Raw genomic sequence first — 19,565 nt, 5'->3', positions numbered from 1 at the left:
CGACCCACGGGACAGAAATATGCAGAGAAGGCGACGAGTTAATGGTTTGAACCGCGGGGAATAATAAAAGACCCTCATGTGCAAAACAGCGCTCTCTTGTGCATTCGGATTGCGCTGGGAGCGGAGACGCTGGAGAGAATGCGGCTGGATGTTTAAAACCGTAAAGAAAAGTGACGTTCAGGAAAGTCGCTTCGACTATACAGTTCGGTCACCGTTTCGATCGTCATTCGATGAGTCATTCGTAAACAAACAAACAAACAAACAAAACAAACAAACAAACACTGTGAGCGCGCCGCCCCCCCCCCCCCTCGGTGGAGGTGTGATCTCACCCTGACCGACAGGCGGCGGTGGTGCGCCGGCTCCCTCCCGCTGCCCCGTCCGCCGGAAGTCCCGCCCCGGAGGTCCCGCGCCAGCGGAAGCGCCGCTGTTTTGAATCCGCTCCCGAACGAACCGTGGAGCCGTTTAAAAACGTCCCCAGCAGCGAACGCGGCGCCGCGACCCTTGGCGCGAACACGAACCGCCGACGCCCCCCAGACAAGCGCCGAAGCCTCGGATAAAGTATATTTATCTGATGCTACCGCTAATGCTAGCCGGCCAAGCTAACTCTATCCCCCAGTGAGTTTGCGCCATGCCCAATTTTTGCGCGGCTCCGAACTGCACCAGGAAGAGCACGCAGTCCGACCTGGCGTTCTTCCGCTTTCCCAAGGACCCGGAGCGGTAAGACACCCAGGCGGGGAGGGAACCCTCCGCACAACCCGATGGCTCCCCGGATGAACACAGCAGCGCCGGCAGTGCAGTCACCCACGGGGCAGTGCAGCGTACATCATATTGTCGTGCAGCATCGTGCCGCGTGTTTCCCAAACGTATTTTCCGCCGTGTCACCACAACGACACAATCCCACGGCACAGCGTTAATCCCTAAAGCGTCACACACACTGCGCGTGTTATTATGGTCTGCTAACAGCCTCCACTCTCAGGGCAAAGCCGGAGCCTGTTCTGATGAACGCGGAGCTGCTGTTCTGTTCGATTGTTTGTTTATTTTGAGTGGAATTTATACATTTTAATTACACTTTGCCACCTAAATTGCATTGATCCACTTTGGCTGGGCAGGGGCGGATTGTTTCATTACTCTAATATTAAAGTCTCGCGACAGCCCAAATGGAGTTGCCGATTGGTGATTCTGACTTATTGTCGCTACTGGTTTCAAGATTCAAGTCTTCCTGCAGCGCTGCCAGCGGTGTACAGTTGTCATGTGTTGTGTTCGGTAGATGCCGAATTTGGGTGGAAAACTGTCGCAGAGCAGATCTAGAGGCCAAAACATCAGACCAGCTGAACAAGCACTACAGGTTGTGTGCCAAACACTTCGACCCAGCAATGGTGTGCAAAACAGTAAGTAGTTAACACAATTGCAATGATCACTAACATATAAGTGGGCAGCGTTGAAAAATAAGTGTTTTGTGCAGGACAATTAATTTTATTTTCCTTTGCCTTTTTAGAGCCCTTACAGGACAGTATTAAAAGACACAGCCATTCCCACCATTTTTGACTTGACGAGCCACCTGAAAAATCCTCACACTCGACATCGCAAGCGGATTAAAGAGCTGGTATGAAATTGCATCCGTTCTTAGCTTTTGATTAGAAAATGAATAAATAAATGCAAGTGCATTTTTCCATTCATTTTCTAATAATAATATAACAAAAATAATACTAATAATTCTAACTAACAAAGCAACAACCACTTGTTTTTCAGACCGATGAGGATATAAGGAAGATAAAGGAAAGAAGATGTAAGTAAACTGAAAGTGTTTTTTGTTTTTTTAACTTGGATATGTTTTTAATTTGTCCCCGTCTCCCTGAACATGATCGATCGGGTAAATGGGTTGATGTATTTTGTTTTGTATTCTGTCTCTTCCCTTCAGTGGCATCTTCTATACAACAGCTGATTTCCAAACAGGATACGACAGTCGAAGACAGCGGCACGAAGGGCGAACCTCAGCTCTCTGCGGAGGAGAGAGAGTTTCGTGATTACCTGCGGTCTTTGTTCGAGGTTGTCGTCTTACTGGGAAAGCAGAACATCCCGCAGCCGAGCGACAAAGCGCCAGAGGACGAACTGGACTGCAGCAACCTCCAGGCCCTTCTGCAGTACCGCATGAACGCAGGGGACGAGGCCTTGAGGAAACGCTTTGAGAGCACGGCGGTGAATGCAGAGTTCCTGTCGGCGGCGCAGCAGACCCAGCTCCTGGATGTCTGCGAGAGCACCGTGAGAGAGGAGATCCTCATGGAAGTGAGGGAGAGCCGTTTCTTCTCTCTCATCACGGGCGACCTGGTCGAATTCTCCGCGGAGAAGCACCTGCCTCTGTTTCTGCGCTTCGTGGATCAGCGCAACATCCTGCGAGAAGAGTTTTTGGACTTCCTGCCGTTTGATGCCGAGGAGGTCGCCCTGGTGGAGAAGCTGGAGGACCAGCTGACAGACCGCTGGGGGCTCAGCATGGAAGACTGCCGCGGACAGGCGCACAAGGCCACCGGGACCTCCACCACCAAAATGAAAGCGGTGGCGGTGATGTTGATGGAGAAGTATCCCCTGGCGCTCCACCTGCCTTGCTCGAGCATCGCGCTGAACGTCCACCTGGCCAACACCCTGCCCTTTCCCAACGTCCAGATCGTCATGGAAACCCTGAGGAAAATCGATGTTTTCTTTCGAAAAGCCTCAACCCGGAGTGAGCTGGAGAGCGCCATCGCCGCTTACTTCGAGGGGAAGGAGGAGAAGGAGAGCGCACTGAAAGAAGTCGGCTGTACGCGCTGGACCGGGCAGCACAACGTCTTTGATTTGATGGTAGATCTGCTGGAGTCCATCGTGCTCTGCATGGACAACGTGAGATATAATGAAGGGGGGAGGTTTACCGACGGCGTCAGTGCGACTGCGCACTCCATCGCTGAGATTCTGGCTGACTTTGAAATCATCGTGACCCTCGTCATATTAAAGAACGCCCTCACTTATACCAGAGCCTTTGGCAGAAATCTCCAAGGGGAGACGCTCGATGTCTTCTTTGCCGCCAACAGCTTAACTGCCGTTCTGCATTCGCTGAACGAGGTCGTCGATAACATAGACGTTTACCACGAGTTCTGGTTCGAAGAGGCCGTCAGCTTGGCGTCTGCGATGCACGTTCCGGTGGCGGTGCCGAGGCTCTTCCTCCGGAAGCAGCGGGCGGCCGACATGGGGGAAATCCAAGTGGAGGCGTACTTCAAAGAGTACGTGACGATCCCTGTCATGCACGGCATCATCCAGGAGGTGGAGGACATGTTCTCCGACACAAACATGAAAGCTCTCAAGTGCCTGTCGCTGGTCCCCGCCGTGATGGGCCAAATGAAGTTCAACACCTCCGAGGAGAACCACGCAGAGGTCTACTGCAACGACCTCCCCAATCCGGACACGCTCCCGGCAGAGCTGCACTGCTGGAGAATCAAATGGAAGCACCGAGGCAAAGAGGTGTGTCTGCCCGCCACCATCCACGAGACTCTCCAGCTTCCGGACGTCAAGTTCTTCCCCAACGTGAACTCCTTCCTCAAGGTGCTCTCCACGCTGCCCGTGCTCAAGTTCGAGGACAACACGTCCGAGTCGGCGAGCGAGCGGCTGCGGTCCTACCTGGACAGCACGCCGGTCCGGCACCGGAGCCAGAGCCTGGCGGTGCTCAATATGAACGCCCATGTGAAGCACGACCTGGACGTCATGGTGGATAAATACTGCAGACTGTACGCCGAGGACGAGAACGAAGCCGAGGCTGACGCAGAGCCTACGGCTGAGGACACGACGACGCCGGTGACGGCGACATGAGAGTAAATTCAGACTTTTGATTCCAGACGGCTTTCGGTGAATTGGGAAAATGGAAGATGTGTGTAGCTCAGTAATGTAGCCCCACCATGTGTAACATTTACTGTTCCATAATGTTTGATCCGATTACCTTTAGTCTCTGGGAGGTTTTGATGGAATGTTAAAGAGGCATTTTTCTTTTTTTCAGTTAGCTGCCATGCAAGGAAAGCCATCAACCCCGCTATCCCCCTCTACAAAATAAAAGCTGGTTCATTATTGTGGTTGATCCTGAAATAAAATTGTCATCAAAATTTGATGGGGAAGAGAGATCAATGGCATTTCATAGATTTAAAATGGTTTTGCTTCACAGTTTGTGCTGAAGTGAAACCAGCGTACGCTTTCTATAAAACTGAAATTAACCCCTGGCTCTTATTCACTCTTTGGAAAAGAGTTTATGTAGATACTTTAGCCTGTGTGTAATAATGACTATAGGCAATTTCTAGCCCCATTTTGTAAGATAAATATCGTTTGTTCCATACATTTCTTGATAATAAATAATTATGGCAAAATAAAAAATGTCTGATAGTTTGTTAGAGTTGCCGATATTGAGGGGATTTCCACTATTTAAGTCAATGGTTTATGAAACAGCAGATGCTCAGCAAACAGCTGCAATGTTGAGTCTCTCACGTTTGTATTTAAGGCTAAATGCACCATGAGAGTGGAAGGAGCTCCTTCACATCAGGTACAGCAGCAGCTTCCATTATTGTTCCAATAAGATCAGAAAACCCAAAGCAGCAGAGACAACTCCAGAGAACAGTGCGCATAACAGACTCAGGGAATATGTTGTACATTGCCGTACTATAAGTGACTGAAGACAAAGATCCCAATTTGGGTTACACTGTATAACATTAAGTGTATAACAGGGTCTCCCAATGTTTTTGGGGCAAGGTCTCCTTGAGAGACTATGCTTTGGCTGAGGACTCCGCCCCTCCAAGAAATAAAATATGTATTTGTTTTTATTAATGGTTCATACACATTTAAGTTGAAGGAGGATTTGATCATGAAACTCTGAGCCACTGTATACACAATGACTAAATTTGATATGTATAGTATATATCTAATACAAATACACATACTAATATGAAGAATGAGTGTGCATAATGTTAATTACCTTAAAGTTTTGCATTCTTTGCTGGATTTTACAGGGATATTGCCTGCATGTTTGGCCCAAAATTTAAATTTGAACATATGATATTATAATTTTTATTTGCCCATGTCTCATTCATTCGTGTACATCACAGACAAAAAAAAATCAGGAAGAAAAGACAAAAAAACAAAAACCTCCTTTCATGTATCTAAGAAAACAGGGATATTTTCCTTTCTTTATAAACTCTTCATTATCATCCCCCATCCTCGAGCCCTGCGGAACTATTTCGTTTGACTGGGTGTATTTCATGGAATTGGGGCTTTTCCCTCCTCCATCAGCTCCTCCGGCGCAGTGGGAGCTGGCGGAGAGCAAGGGGTTAAGTTAGTCCCCTCCTTCCCGGCCACACTCAGGTGATAGCGGGTCCCAGTGCAGAGGAACCAGCAGCTCCGTGTGGGTGGGGTCGCTCCGATGCAGCAGCAGCAGCAGCAGCAGCAGCAGCAGACAATGTGCTCCACACCAGCAGAACCCCGAGTCCGCTGAGCTCGGGTGGTAGGATCCGTGCCGAGCGAACCCCTCCCCCCCGGGAGCCGAGAGAATGATCTGATCGTCAGGTTCTTGAACAGAGATCAGGTCGCAGAGGGATCCGCGCGGAGGAGCGTCTTCAAGGTCTCCGGATAAAGGTTTTTTTTGTTTTTCAGGGAGCTTCCGTTAGGGATTTAGGCGGCGTTCGGTCACACGCCCGAGCCCTGCAGCGTATTGTTACGTTTCTTCCCCCACCCGCCCACCCGCCCACCCACTCTCCATCCATCCATCCATCCCTCCGTCCGTCATGGCGTGGCCGTGCATCACCCGTGCGTGCTGCATCAACCGCTTCTGGAGCGAGCTGGACAAGGCGGACATCGCGGTGCCGCTGGTTTTCGCGAAGTACTCCGATGTCGAGACGGACGCGCAGCACCTTCCTCCCCATCACCGCCACCCGCCCCAGGCCCGGCAGCAGAAGAGGAGGGCCGGGCCCGTCGCCATGGAAACGCAGCATCAGCCAGAGCCGGAGGCGGAGGCACCGCCCGGGCCGCCGCCGCCGCGTGGCGCAGCGGCGCCGGCCAAAGACGAGGGATCCGCGTCCGTGACGCGCCAGGACTTCAAGGTGTGGAAGGTGCGGCCCGAACAGAGCTACAAGCCCAGGAACGAGTACCAGCCCTCCGCGGCGCCGTTCGACACGGAGACCCAGTACCAGAAGGACTACAAGCCCTGGCCCATCCCCAAGAAGGGCGACCACCCCTGGATCCCCAAGGCCGCAGAGGCCCCGAGCGGCGTGGAGAAGAGCGAGATCGAGGAGAAGGTCCAAGAGAAGGAGTCGGTGAAGAAGGAGAGGTCCGCGGAGAGGAAAAGCAGGGAGAAGGAGCCGGAGGAGCAGCCGCCCGCAGAGCACGGCAGCGCGGAGAGGAAGGGCCGAGCGGCGGCGGACGCTCTGAACAGGCAGATCAAGGAGGTGGTGTCCACTGGAAGCAGCTACAGGTCAGTGCTGATGGAGAGGGCTCCAGGCCTCCATGTCTGACAGGCCACTTGCAGCAAATATTGATTTCATCTCCTCAAACAGCCATTCAATGCATATGGGAACATAATGGCGGTTGTTTAAAGTGGTAATCCGCAAGATTATTTTGTTAAATAAAAAAAAAAAATAATAATCATTTGATGGGTTTTTAAAATGCCACTTCCTGAGAAACAAGCATTCAATGATGAAAACATTTCCCCATCACCTCAAGTGACCGAGCGACAAAAATAAATCAATCGATCGGAAGAAGGAATTAACCGAAGAGGGGATTCTGGGACTTAATAGTGTAATCCACTGACACAGACCGTCTTATGGATTTCCACATTGAATAGTATAGACAACGGCAGACATGATGGGCCAAACAGAATTATGTTGCAGGAACGAACTGCACATTTTCTTCTAATAGAATTATGGACGGTGTCAATCAGCCGAGTCAGCCTGGACCGCTTGGCCTTCACTGGTCGCGGTGATCGATCATCATTCAATTAAAAACCCATTTCCTCCCAACTGTCTTCATTAGCTATTTGTTGTGTCGCCGGGGTCCTTGGTGATCTTGCAAACAGAATTATGTTGTCATGCGTAAATGGGCCCGAGTCCGTTATTGATTTCTCCCACTTCACGTTCCCCGACAGAACCACCAGATCAATGGTGCACGTCGGAGAAAACTCGGAGCGCTGATAGGCACGTGCCGGCCGGCGGAACAGGCCTCCCCGGCGGTTCTATAACGATCAGATCAAGGTTCTGATTTCCGAACGGACCCCGTAGTCCTGTGACCTCTATAGGAGCAAAAGGTCGAATTTGGGGGACGGGATTCGAACAACGCACGTCTGTTGTTCACAGCAGCGGAACTCAGAAAGGAACGCGCTGAGTCGACCGACCCGGGGTTGATTCGAAACCCCCTCCCCCGTCGGCGGGTTCCTCACAAACACTGGACGCGCGCAATACATCGAACAACACGTCAGTCGACAACAGGACCACTGGATAAAATACAACACAAACACCAAAATAACTGGAATAGAAGCTTGGCCGGACGCCAAGGCCTTGTTCACGTCAATCACCGGCCTTTACTTATATTTTAGGAGGATCCTCACCACCATAAGATCATAAATAAAACTCATGGGATGGATGACAAATAATAGTTGTATTAATCCCGAAAGAAGTCAGTATACAATATAAACGCATATAGTGCAGCATAAAGGGAACATGTAGAGTGACAGTATGAGAGGGATGATCAGTGAGTGTCTGCTGCTTTAGGGGTCTGGTTGGACTGAGAATTAACTGAAGTTGAATTTATGCCTGGTGGTGTATTTGATGAAATTTCCATTAATTATCTTAAGCGACGAAATCAAACTTGAATAGACACTTTTTTTTGTTGATTCCCTGCTTTTATTCATGTCATTAAATGTTTCTTTACTGTAAGTGTGCTGTCACCATCAAATGACATAAACCCATACAAATCAATTATTATTGTTCAAATTCAAATTCTTGCTTATTGACAATAAGGATTGATTCACCGTAAGTTTATTATTATGGGACAAAACCTAAAGTGACACTTTACAATAACAATTGCAATTTAATTTGCAATTGCTCTTATTTGATACCAAACATTTACTCAAGTGTGTTTTGTTTGCCATTTGATTATTATTATTATTATCATTATTATTATTATTATCATTATTATTATTATTATTATTATTATTATTATTATTATTATTATTATTATTATTATTATTTTTATTATTATTATTACTATTATTATTTTCCCTTTCCCCTCGTTCTCAGGAATGAGTTCAAGGCGTATAAAGACGTGAAGCCCACTAAGGCCATCAAGGCCCCGTCCAAGTACAAACCCCCCGTGGAGGAGGAGGGCAGCCTGGAAACCAGCTACAGCGCCACCTTCAAGGGGGAGCAGGCCAAGCCGCTGCCCACGGACAACAAGCTCCTGGAGCGCCGGAGGATACGCAGCCTGTACAACGAGCCCGGCAAGGAGCCCCCCAAGGTGAGGGCGGACCTTCCCCCCGGGTGCATAGTGCATAAGATATGAATAAATACAGATACCATGACATCTCTTCCACGCCGTTACGACGCGAGGTCGGCCTCAGGCTTATAGATTTGATATCGATTCATCAACCATCGCTGTTTACGCTCAGTTTTCCCACTTGAGCGGTTTCCCATGCTGGCGAGTCACTGCGCCACTTCAATAGCTATTACCATTTAAATAATCAAGGCGGAGTTTCCATTGGAGGAAGACACTGGTGGTTTACATGGCTCTCCGGTCACTCGAAGTATAATATGTGTAATGGGTATTTGCTAGCCTCAACAACTGTTTGCAGTACGCAAACCTATTTACTTTGAAAGATTTTACGGAAACCCATGTGACAAGTCAGTCGAGAGTTTGAATCCCGAAAGAACCAAGAATTGAAATGGCGGTTGAATGATCTTTTTTTGCCCCATCTTGTAAATATTCTTAGCCTAGTGTCTCCTCTCTCCGCGTGCATGCCAACGCTAATAGCTTCATTGTGTGTGTGTGTGTGTGTGTGTGTGTGTGTGTGTGTGTGTGTGTGTGTGTGTGTGTGTGTGTGTGTCTGTGTCTGTCTGTGTCTGTGTGTCTGTGCTTGCTTGCGTGTGTGTGCGTGTGTGCGTGTGCGTGCTTGCGTGTGCGTGTGCGTGTGTGTGTGTGTGTGTGTGTGTGTGCGTGTGTGCGTGTGCGTGTGTGTGTGTGTGTATGTGTGTGTGGGCATGCTGTGTTCATATGGCCACTCCCTCTCTCACTCTCGTAGGACTTCTCAGAGACTGAGAGCAGCTCTGTTCTAAATCTGCTGTAGTCAGGTGTGTTGTCTACTTTTTCTGGAAGGCATGAAGACTTAGAGTGGCATACATACACACACGCACGCACGCACGCACACACACACACACACACACACACACACAGACTGAACTACTAACAAAAATCTTAACCAGGAGTCACTAAGTTCCAGTCCTTTCTCCCAAAAAGCCAGACGCATCTTCACCATTTGTCCACCTCACCTTCCCACATGGCTTCTTCCCTCTGTTGGGCTTCATGATTTAAAGATGACAAGGCTTATTGGTCTCTCGGTGGATCAACGGGTGGATGAATGCATCGATCTGAATGGATGGAAGGATGAGTGGGGAAGAAAAACAAAGAAAAATCAGAATGCCCCCACGCCATGAACACATAACGGAAAATGACAATGAAATATTTACCCTTACCTTTGTTTAGCACCTGTGATGGATGGATGGATGGATGATAGATAGATAGATTGTGGTGTTACAGCAGCACACATCAAAACAATAAATAAATAATAATAAGATAGATATGTATTAAGATTTAAAAAAAAAAATTGGCAATATACAATAAACTTAAAATAATATCTGAAAAATAGAAAAATGATGCTATATGCAATCAACTTAAACACGAACAAAATAATCAGAAAAAGTATAGGGCAGTATAAACATAGTTATTCATTTATGCTGTATGATGTCACTTATCAGTGTAGACTGTAAAACTGGAGTGTTGGGCTTTTTTTTTTTTTTTTTTTTAGGAAATATGTTTTTAAGTGTAAAACTGCACCAACCACCACTATAAAAACAAGGCACGGATGCACTTCAGGTTTTATCTTTTACTTATTTTTGGTTTTCATCGCACTAACCACATAAAGCAAACGTCACTTTACAGTGACATTTGCGGGTTCATTTTACTTTCTAAATAACAGGATAGAGGGGTATGTACTGCATGACTGAATGAGCTGCATCGTACTGTGCATTTACACTTCCCGAGACGCAGCCGAATCGTTCTACCCGCTCCTCTGTTGTCCCCCAGGCAGACAAGCCGGCTCCCCGCTCCAAACCCAAAAAGACGGCGACCACGACGACGAGCAGAATGATGAAGAAATCCAAAGAGAAGCAGGTTGCTGGCGTCCAGGCGGGGAAGAAGAAGGCGGCGGCGGCGGCGGCGGCGGTGAGCGGCGTGGAGCCCAAGGCGGCGGGAAGCGTCACCAAGAAGAGCAAAGAGATCAGCAACAGACTGGCCGAGGCCAACCAGTGAGAAGAGCCACCTCCAGCTCCGCCTCCGCCTCCTGGCGGCTCACACACCTTTCGTTCCCTCCTTCTTCTTCTTCTTCATCGGTTTTATTCTCCCTCTCCGTTTAATATCTCCCGACCTGTTGGTTTGCAGCATTTGTTTCCTCCACACGCAGGAGCCTTTAGAGCCTTTCTTATTAACTTATGCATTTTCTCACAAACTGGTTGTGTGTGTGTGCGTGTGTGTGTGTGTGTGTGCATATGTGCGCGCGCGAGTGTGAGTGTGTGTTTTTTTTTAGTGATATTTTCTATGTGCTCTTTGCACGTGATCTGCTTTCTCTAAATAACGGAGCACATATTTTGCACATCATTTACATGTGTAGTCATCTGTAAGTCGACATATGAAGCCTGAAGCCGTAGATGCACATGTCAGTTCTCTTTCTCTTCAGCGATTTAATCCAATTAATGATTATTTGAATGACCGCAGACACCGCCAAGTCTCTCTATCTCTCTCTTCATCTCTCTCTCTCCATCTCTCTCTCCATCTCTCTCTCCATCTCTCTCTCTCTCTCTCTCTGTCTCTGTCATCTCTCTCTCTCTAAGGCTGTGTGGTATACAGTACATGTTTTCGATGCATTTCCTGGAAGCGGCTCCTCTACTCTCTGGTGTTTATTTCCTTGCTCTGGGAGATATCTGGTTCCATCCGTTTGGTTGCTAAGGAAACCAAATGAGCTGTAATATAATTGGCAGCAGCTTGCATGGACGACTCGATTTATTTATTTCTTATTTGATTTCTTTTCCTTTCGGTTTTGACTAGTACCGACATTGTAGTAGGAGAAATATATAACTCACACACGACTTTGTAAACCGAGTCATTCATTAACAATTTTTTATAGGGTCGAGACCGATACTAAATATAATGCATGTTTAGCGATAGACCTAACGTCACACCACGACATTATATTAACAATACTAATACTTAACGTAGACTTTCATAAAGACACAGCAGGATAATGAAACATAAAAGAATAAAGTCTCGTGGCTGTTGAAGCTGTAAAGTGAACCCACCAGCAACATAGTTCTGCCGAAAAAAAACCGAAAAAAAAAAAACAGACGTCGGCGTTCCCGCACCGAGCTGTTGCTCTGTCGTCGTGTTCAAAACGACACCACCGATCCACTCAATAGATGATCCATCCTGTCCTAGAGAACCCGGTCACCTCTCACCTTCCCACAACGGGGCTCCCCACCCTCCAACTCCTCCCGCTGGGGTCATAGACCACGACGACGACACATCAGGACTTGCGTTAGTTCCACATTAGTTCACCGAATGTGTTTTGAGGCGAGGCGTCGTAGCGTCTCTGTGATTGTATCCACGCTCCTTCACCGTGTAACCCTGGCAGCCCACTTGGCTGCAGTGTGCGTGTGTGTGCGCGTGTGTGTGGCCCCTCTTACACCTGGCATCAAAAACGCGATCTGTATCTGGATGTCTCACGCGAGGTGTAAACGCACGTAGAACGCTTCAGGATCAGATGAGGACACGGAGGAGGTGTGGACGCACTGGGAGTCGCATCTCCGCCAGGTGGGAATGCGACCCGTACGGTTCGGGCCACGTCCCGACTCCACCTCTTGGCGCTCGGGCCAAGGAAGCAAAAAATTGCTGCAGAAAACTGCCGGAGACGAGCCCTTCCTCTTGCCCTCGGCAAAGTAAAAAAAATCGGTCAAGGCCGTGGAGGAGCATTGCTTCCTGTGACCTGGGACAGGCCATGTGTGTTGAACAAGCCCGCCTCCCAAATTTACATACTGAGATCCCATCACCGTGCGGCAGAATCAAGATAACCAGAACGCTGATTAATACCTGGTGTAGACGCAAAAGCCCGTGATGGAGCGTCATTATCCAGATAACGCCTCTAGATGCTGGGGCCAGAGTTGCGTGTGTGTGTATGTATATGAGTGGCCAGACTTCACTAGCCCTCTTGGGTCCGCTTGGTGTGTATGTGTGTGTGCGTGTATGACCTAAGGTGTGTGTGTGTGTGTGTGTGTGTGTGTGTGTACGCATGCGTGTTTCTGTGGCGTCTGACCTTGGCAGCCTGCTTCCCAGCAAACGATGCCATGTGCCCCTGAGCACAGCGACAACTGGTGCTATCTCTCTCTCTCTCTCTCTCTCTCTCTCTCTCTCTCTCTCTCTCTCTCCCCCCCCCCCCCCCTCCCCCTCCCTCATATTGCATACGCTCTGTGATGTGGACTTTTCGCGGGGGTCAGACCGAGGGTGTGATGTGTGTTGCTGCTGATTGTGACGCCCTTTGTGGTTTTTTGTGCTTGTATCCTCAGCTTGCTCTGAAACAAACTGATTAAAATGACGTTACAGAACAACACGCTGGACTGGACTCGTTTGTTTTACCTATTAGTACCGTGCACGTGAGGCAGGGATGCGTAGCTGCATCAGACCTTTTTAACTGCATCATCGACCACCTGATGGAACGGATATGTGCACGTATTCCTGGGGCTAAACTAGGCAGTTACACCCTCACAGATCTGGAATATGCGGACGACACCACACTATTCTGCTCCACTCTTGACCATTTAAAAGAAGCCTTGGAATCCTACCAAGAGGAAGCCAACAAACTGGGTCTGAAGGTCAGCTGGCCCAAAATAAAATGAATGCACATTGGAGGTGCCGCCCCCCCTCCGCTGCATATCAGTGGAGAGGAGGTTGAGTTTGTGACCTCCTTCACCTACCTCGGGTCCATCATCACCAACGACATTTCACCAGAAATAAACCGGAGACGTGCCCTGGCAGCCAGTGCCATGAAGACACTTTGGAAGCCACTGTGGAGACACCACTCCATATCAAGAGCGACCAAACTAAGGATTTATAACACCTCAGTCCTCTCCATCCTCCTCTACGGAGCGGAAACCTGGCCTCTCAACAAGACCCTGGCTGCCAGAATCGATGGCTTTGACACCAGAGCACTGCAGAGGGGATAAAATGGCAAGAAAGGGTTTCCAACATCATGCTGCGGGAACGCACCCAACAGCCCCCCGCGTCCCACCTGGCAGCACAGCGTCGGATGCGCTGGTATGGCCATGTCAAAAGGCTCCCCTTGGATCACCCTACTCACGCTCTCCTCCACTTCCAACCTAAAGCTGCCGGCTGGAAACGCCCCCGCGGTGCCCCCCGCACCCGATGGATTGATGCCGTCACTAGGGACCTACACCAAATGGACCTGTCGCTTGTTGAAGCCGAGTCCCTAGCACTGGACCGACCCAAATGGAGAAGACTGGTGAAACTGATTGGCTCTACGCATGGCGTCGCCCCCGTCGCCGAGCAAGAGACCTGATGATGATGATGATGACCGTGCACGTGTGTGTGTGTGCGTGTGCCTGCGTGCGTGTGTGTGTGAGGTTATATCCTAAAAAGGAGTTTAGAATTCCCCCACATGCAACAGGAATATTGTTTTTGCTTGGATGTTTAGCCATAAACATCTGTCACAACACAAAATAATGACATTAGCGAAGGTGTTCATAAAGATACAGCAGGATAACAAAAAAATGTTGGCTGTTGAAGCTGGAAGGCAACATAGTTCTGCCTAGAAACAATGTCAAAATGTTTTAACAAAATGTTTTACAAAATTTAATTGATGATGATTGATGATGATGATGATGATGATGGTTATTATTATTATTATTATTATTATTATTGTATCCCTGTGGGAAATTGTATTTTACATTAATGGCCATTAGGTTTTATAATCAGAAGCATTGTTGACTTTCTAAAAAGGAATAACTTGATAGAAAATGAAGATATGCGGGGGGAAAAGTATTCAAGAAGTTTGCTTTTAAAATTCCATCATAAAAAAGTGTGAGAACAAACCCTACGTGTGAAATGTAACTGCTGTGAAGCACCGTCACAGGGTGATCACATCAACATGGCTTTCAGGGGAAGAAAAATAGAGGAAGAAATGAAAATGAACATTGAAAAAAATTCTTTCTCTACAAGCCATTTTCCTACTCTCAGCCTCCACCCAGAACTGAGGGTCCTCTGCAGCGCTGCTGCTCAAAGGGCCTCCGTGCGTGCGAACCACACCAAACTCTAAATGGATGACTGAGCCTGCAGCGTGCAGGTGACACGCCACAGATCCCTATTCTGCTCCTCCAGCTCAAACACTGATATCACTTATGAATTAAGATCCTGTTTAATTTCATCTTGGGAAGTATGCCAACTCATCATCCAACCACGTGTGTGTGTGTGTGTGTGTTTGTGTTTGTGTTTGTGTGTGTGTGTGTGTGTGTGTGTGTGTGTGTGTGTGTGTGTGTGTGTGTGTGTGTGTGTGTGTGTGTCTCAATGTGCGTCAGTGTCTCCAGGCTACTGAGATCCCATGGAAAACACTCATGTTCAAAAAAATAAATAATAAAAAATCCGTTCCGGGTTCAATGGAGACGGTTCGATTCTGGATTTAAAACAACAACAAATGGATAATATATTTTTTTAAAACACAGATTCCACTTGCGCAGTTTATTCACCTCTTCCCGGTGATTGTAATTTGCCCGTGAATCAGTCATCCTGACATAAACCTGCATTAATAATTCAGTTGTTTTGGGGCCTTCGGTTTTCAGAGCAGCATTAAAAATTGAGAGCAAGATAAGAGATGGCAGCGAAGCAGCCTAATTCAATGTCCTCTCTCTTCAGGACCCGTCTGGTCTTGGCTGCAGACCGACTACGCCCTGTTTAAGGCATGGTCCACTGCTGCTGCATGGTTTCCATATACTGCATATTAGCAAAATATGTCTAATTTTTTCGTGTGATTTAAACGTCTGTATCATGACCACATAATGAAATTTCTTTTCCTGTTGAATATTGCCCCAAAAAAAGATTGGATGGATTAATAATCGATCATTTTGGGGTCTAAGAATGAGATCAATAGGGATGATCCGTAAATGTTAAGAGAATCAACTGCTCTATAATTATAATTACACCTGGGAGCTCAGTTGTTTTAATATGAACCAGAACCCAGGGATTGTTTTTTGAGACGTCATCCTCTGGAAGACCAGAGAGAGTTATCATTATGTCTCTACGATGACCTCTAGTGGACAAACCTCTGTAAGAAAATAGTGAAATTGCACCGTGGGCGTTTTTTGTGTGTTTTCACAATTTCATACCACGTAAAATGTGGGAGAAACGAGTTATTAAAATGAGTTATTGTGAAACCTATAGTTTTTTGTTTTTTTTTATGAAATTGAGGTTGTTTAATTCAACTTCGCGATATGGTTAATATAACATAAAATATAACAAATATCTAATAACAAATAATAATATCAATATATTTCTCTCTTTTTATAATATATATATTTATACACACACACACACACACACACACACACACACACACACACACACACACACACGCACACACACACACACACACACACACACACACACACACACGCACACACACACACACACACATACCAATCAGCAAGTGAACAGTCAGTTCTTGAAGTTGATGTGTTGGAAGCAGGAAAAATGGGCAAGCGTAAGGATCTGAGCCACTTTGACAAGGACCAAATAGTGATGGCTAGAAGACTGGGTCAGAGCATCCAAAACAACAGGTCTTGTGGGCTGTTCCCATTATGCAGTGGTAAGTACCAACAAAAAGTGGATCCAAGGAAGGACAACCAGTAAAACCGGCGACAGGGTCATGGGCGCCCAAGGCTCATTGATGCGCGTGGGGAGTGAAGTCCAGCCCGTCTGGTCCGAATCGACAGTAGAGCCTCTGCAGCACAAATTTCTGAAAAAGTTCATTCTGCTATGATAGAAAGGTGTCAGAACACACAGTGCATCGCAACTTGTGGCCTCTCATCTGCCATGCTTTTATTATTTTTAATCATTTCTATTTATTTGTCTATTTAATCTTAAACCATTGAGACGACCCACTCTGGGTTTACTAAATTGTACTTTGTTGAGGCGTGTTATTCAGAGAAGAACTTCTTCTGGGTCCCTTATTATTTAAAATACATGAATAACATGACATTACGACCTGTATCTTCTTAAACCCAAAACCAAGATGAGATTACAATCTGCCATTTTTTTTTTATATGCCCACAATACCAAATGTGTTTTATTCACCAGAATAGAAATTTAACTCATCTGATACTATGAATAGGGGGGGATTTGGTTGGATAGCAGCTTGACTTCCTTGTGGAGCAAATGTCTCAGAATCTAGAAATAAAAATCTGATTTCTTTTTATTTATTTATTTATTTATTTGAAATGAAAATACTGCATATTTTCCTCTGGAAGACAGGGAAAGCGTTGTACCATCAACTATCCCGGCTGTTTTCGACCGTAGAGATATCCCACCCTCGCATGCTGCCCAAATGGGTGGAATGGGCATGCGGCCTATCTTTGTGCGCTGCGTTTCATTCCTGGAGACTAATTTTGTACTCATCTCTCATCATTTGGGACCATGACACACCCGAGGACACACAAAGGATCCTGAAATTAAAACTCAAATCCCATTAGATACCTTCAATTTTTCCATTGCCAGCTGACCTATTTTAGGATTCAGACTACCTGACTGAATGAAGTGTTCAATCAACCCAGCCCTGGGCTGAAGGGTTGTGGGGTTAGACTGGGTTAAGGCATTTTATTTGGACAAGGACATTTTTTATATATAAAACAAATGTGTCTTGGTAAGGACTGGTCTGTCACTTCACTGTCTTCTGGAGGGAGTCTAAAGAAAGTTACAGATAAATAACTCACAATAATTGAAAAGACATTTCTGCACAGGATTACATTTCACTTTTTATTACATTTCACTGCATATATGTATGAAAGTATGTATATTTTATGTGACGAAAAAAACTCCTGAATCTTGAATCTTGAATCTTGAGGATGATGGCAGCGTATTCCTCCAGGTTGGGGAGGGTTGGGGGCTCCTCAAGGCTTTGGCCTCGGACCACCTGCCCGTCTTCTCAACGGGCACTCGGCCGTGGCCATTTGGGGGAAGCTGTCCGAGCGTCCCCCCTTCGCACACCACCTCCAGGTCAAGGAGGCTGTCAGGGACCCGCCAGGGAGGGAACCATACACCGGGTGGCATCTGTTGGGTTGTAGGCTTCGGCACCGCATAGGTGGTTGTCAGCATCAAAGCCTCCATCCACCCCATTGATAGGCCACAACACCCAACCTCTATAGGCCACAACCCCCAAATGGCCACGCCTGCTCTTCACGGGGTGGATCATAGTGCACCTCTCAGTGGCAGTGTTATTATACTCTGCCCTCGCCAGGCATTATTTGTGACTGTGGAAACCCCCGCAGATGTGAACCTTGCGTTGTGGCTCGGGGTGCAACGTATCACAAAAGTCACGGTTCGGATCATATCACAGTTTTGAGTCTTTGAAGTTTTTGTTGCTGAAAATACCGCCCAGGTGATGCATTCTAGCCATTCCCACATGCCTCAAAACAACCGATCACAGCAACAAACCATGGGACGTAGCACTGAGCGAGAAGCACTGAGCGACTCAATGGCGCTCCTCTGTATCGCCATCACCAAGGGGGTCCCACAAGGTTCGATTCTTGGCCCACTATTATTTGCTATATACATAAATTGCCTTGGTCAGAACATTCCAAACGCAGCCTTTCATTTCTACACTGATGACACGGTCATTCACTGCTTTGCGCCAACTCCTGCTGAGGCTTTTGCGTATCTTCAGTCTGCATTTGATGGAGTACAAGAACAGCTTTGTCAACTGCAACCTGTCCTAAATGCAGATAAGACAAAACGTGTGTCCTTCACTACTTCAAGAACAGTAAGATCAACATTGTACAAGAAAATTGTTAACAGCAAATTGAGATGGTATCTTCTTTAAAATACCTCAGGTTTTTAACTGATGACCACTTATCTAGAAAAGTCTTGCTTTTCTTTTTGTGTGAAAGGGAAATCGGTGGCGTCTCCCTTGTTACCTGTTATTGATTATGGTGATGTGTTGTACATGAATGCCTCTGCTCACTGTCTCCACATGCTGGATAGCGTGTATCACGGGGCTCTGGGATTCATTACCAACCGTGGATCTCTTACTCACCATTATACTCAAAAGTGAATTGGCCTGCTTTACGTGCACGCCGCCTCAGTCGTCAGTATGTTTTTATTTACAAAGCCATTCTTGGCAAAATTCCTGTTTACTTATCATCACTTTTAAACTTAAAATATGCTAATTACAATCTCCATTCTCAGGACATTCTGCGATTTGCTGTTCCCCAAGTCCAAACTGAACTGAGAAAGAGAGCTTTTCTGTTTTCCGAACCAACTGCATGGAACAATCTACAGATAGATCTTAAAACTTAAAAACATAGTAACCCTGAATGATTTATGTGTATGGAAATGTTTTATCTGATCATTTAAATGTTACTCAGATCTATGTGTTTTCTATGTGTTTTTCATGTTGTTGTTTTTTTTGTTGAAACTGTGTTGCTGCTATTCATGGCCAGGTCTCCCTTGTAATAGAGATCCCTGATCTCAGTGGGACAAACCTGGTTAAAGGCTAAATTAAAAATCCGTGACCCGGGCCAGGTCGGCTAGAAATTCCTCCCAACGGGAGAGGTGCCAGACGGCTAGGCACAACACCCTGCACACTTGTGACATCACAAAGCACATATCAGTGACATCACAAAGCACACATCGCAGAACCAAAACAAGCGTTCCATTCAGATGACGTTAGAATAAGTGTTATTCTGATAAGTTAAATGCATCATAAAATATGATAAAATAATATTTAGTAAAAAAAAAAAAAGAAAGAAGAAAAAACCCCAATTATTAATTCTAACAACAATATGTTATCACGTTAACATTAGTGACAACTTCTCTGACTTGTTTTTTTTCCTCGGTTGCCTTCAGGGCTTCCGTAGTAACTACAGCGTTCTATTGCGTAAACGAGTGACGCCGCTGGACGGCGGCTCCATTGTTCCAGTGCAGTGGGAGGCAGTGGAAGGGCTTCCGGTTCCGGTCCGTGCCTCGCAGGAAGA

At 46.8% G+C, this 19,565-nt stretch overlaps 2 protein-coding genes across 2 annotated transcripts; both read left to right on the top strand.

The window, feature by feature from the left end:
* Positions 1–470: 470 nt before the first annotated feature.
* thap12b (THAP domain containing 12b) lies at positions 471–4,305 on the top strand. The gene is made up of 5 exons (XM_080007423.1): positions 471–717; positions 1,268–1,388; positions 1,496–1,603; positions 1,750–1,786; positions 1,919–4,305. Exons 1-5 carry the CDS (start codon positions 629–631, stop codon positions 3,829–3,831), a joined length of 2,268 nt encoding a protein of 755 aa, XP_079863549.1. The 5' UTR covers positions 471–628; the 3' UTR covers positions 3,832–4,305.
* Positions 4,306–5,783: 1,478 nt separating this feature from the next.
* map6b (microtubule-associated protein 6b) lies at positions 5,784–10,572 on the top strand (the record flags this gene model as incomplete). The annotated part of the gene is made up of 3 exons (XM_080007503.1): positions 5,784–6,469; positions 8,289–8,505; positions 10,348–10,572. 3 exons carry the CDS (start codon positions 5,784–5,786, stop codon positions 10,570–10,572), a joined length of 1,128 nt encoding a protein of 375 aa, XP_079863629.1.
* Positions 10,573–19,565: the final 8,993 nt, after the last annotated feature.

Source organism: Zeus faber (assembly GCF_960531495.2).
Source record: "Zeus faber genome assembly, chromosome: 9".
In the NCBI taxonomy this organism is placed as follows: Eukaryota; Metazoa; Chordata; class Actinopteri; order Zeiformes; family Zeidae; genus Zeus; species Zeus faber.
The sequence above is the reverse complement of the archived record's forward strand: the minus strand, read 5'-3'. Positions and strand labels throughout refer to the sequence as shown.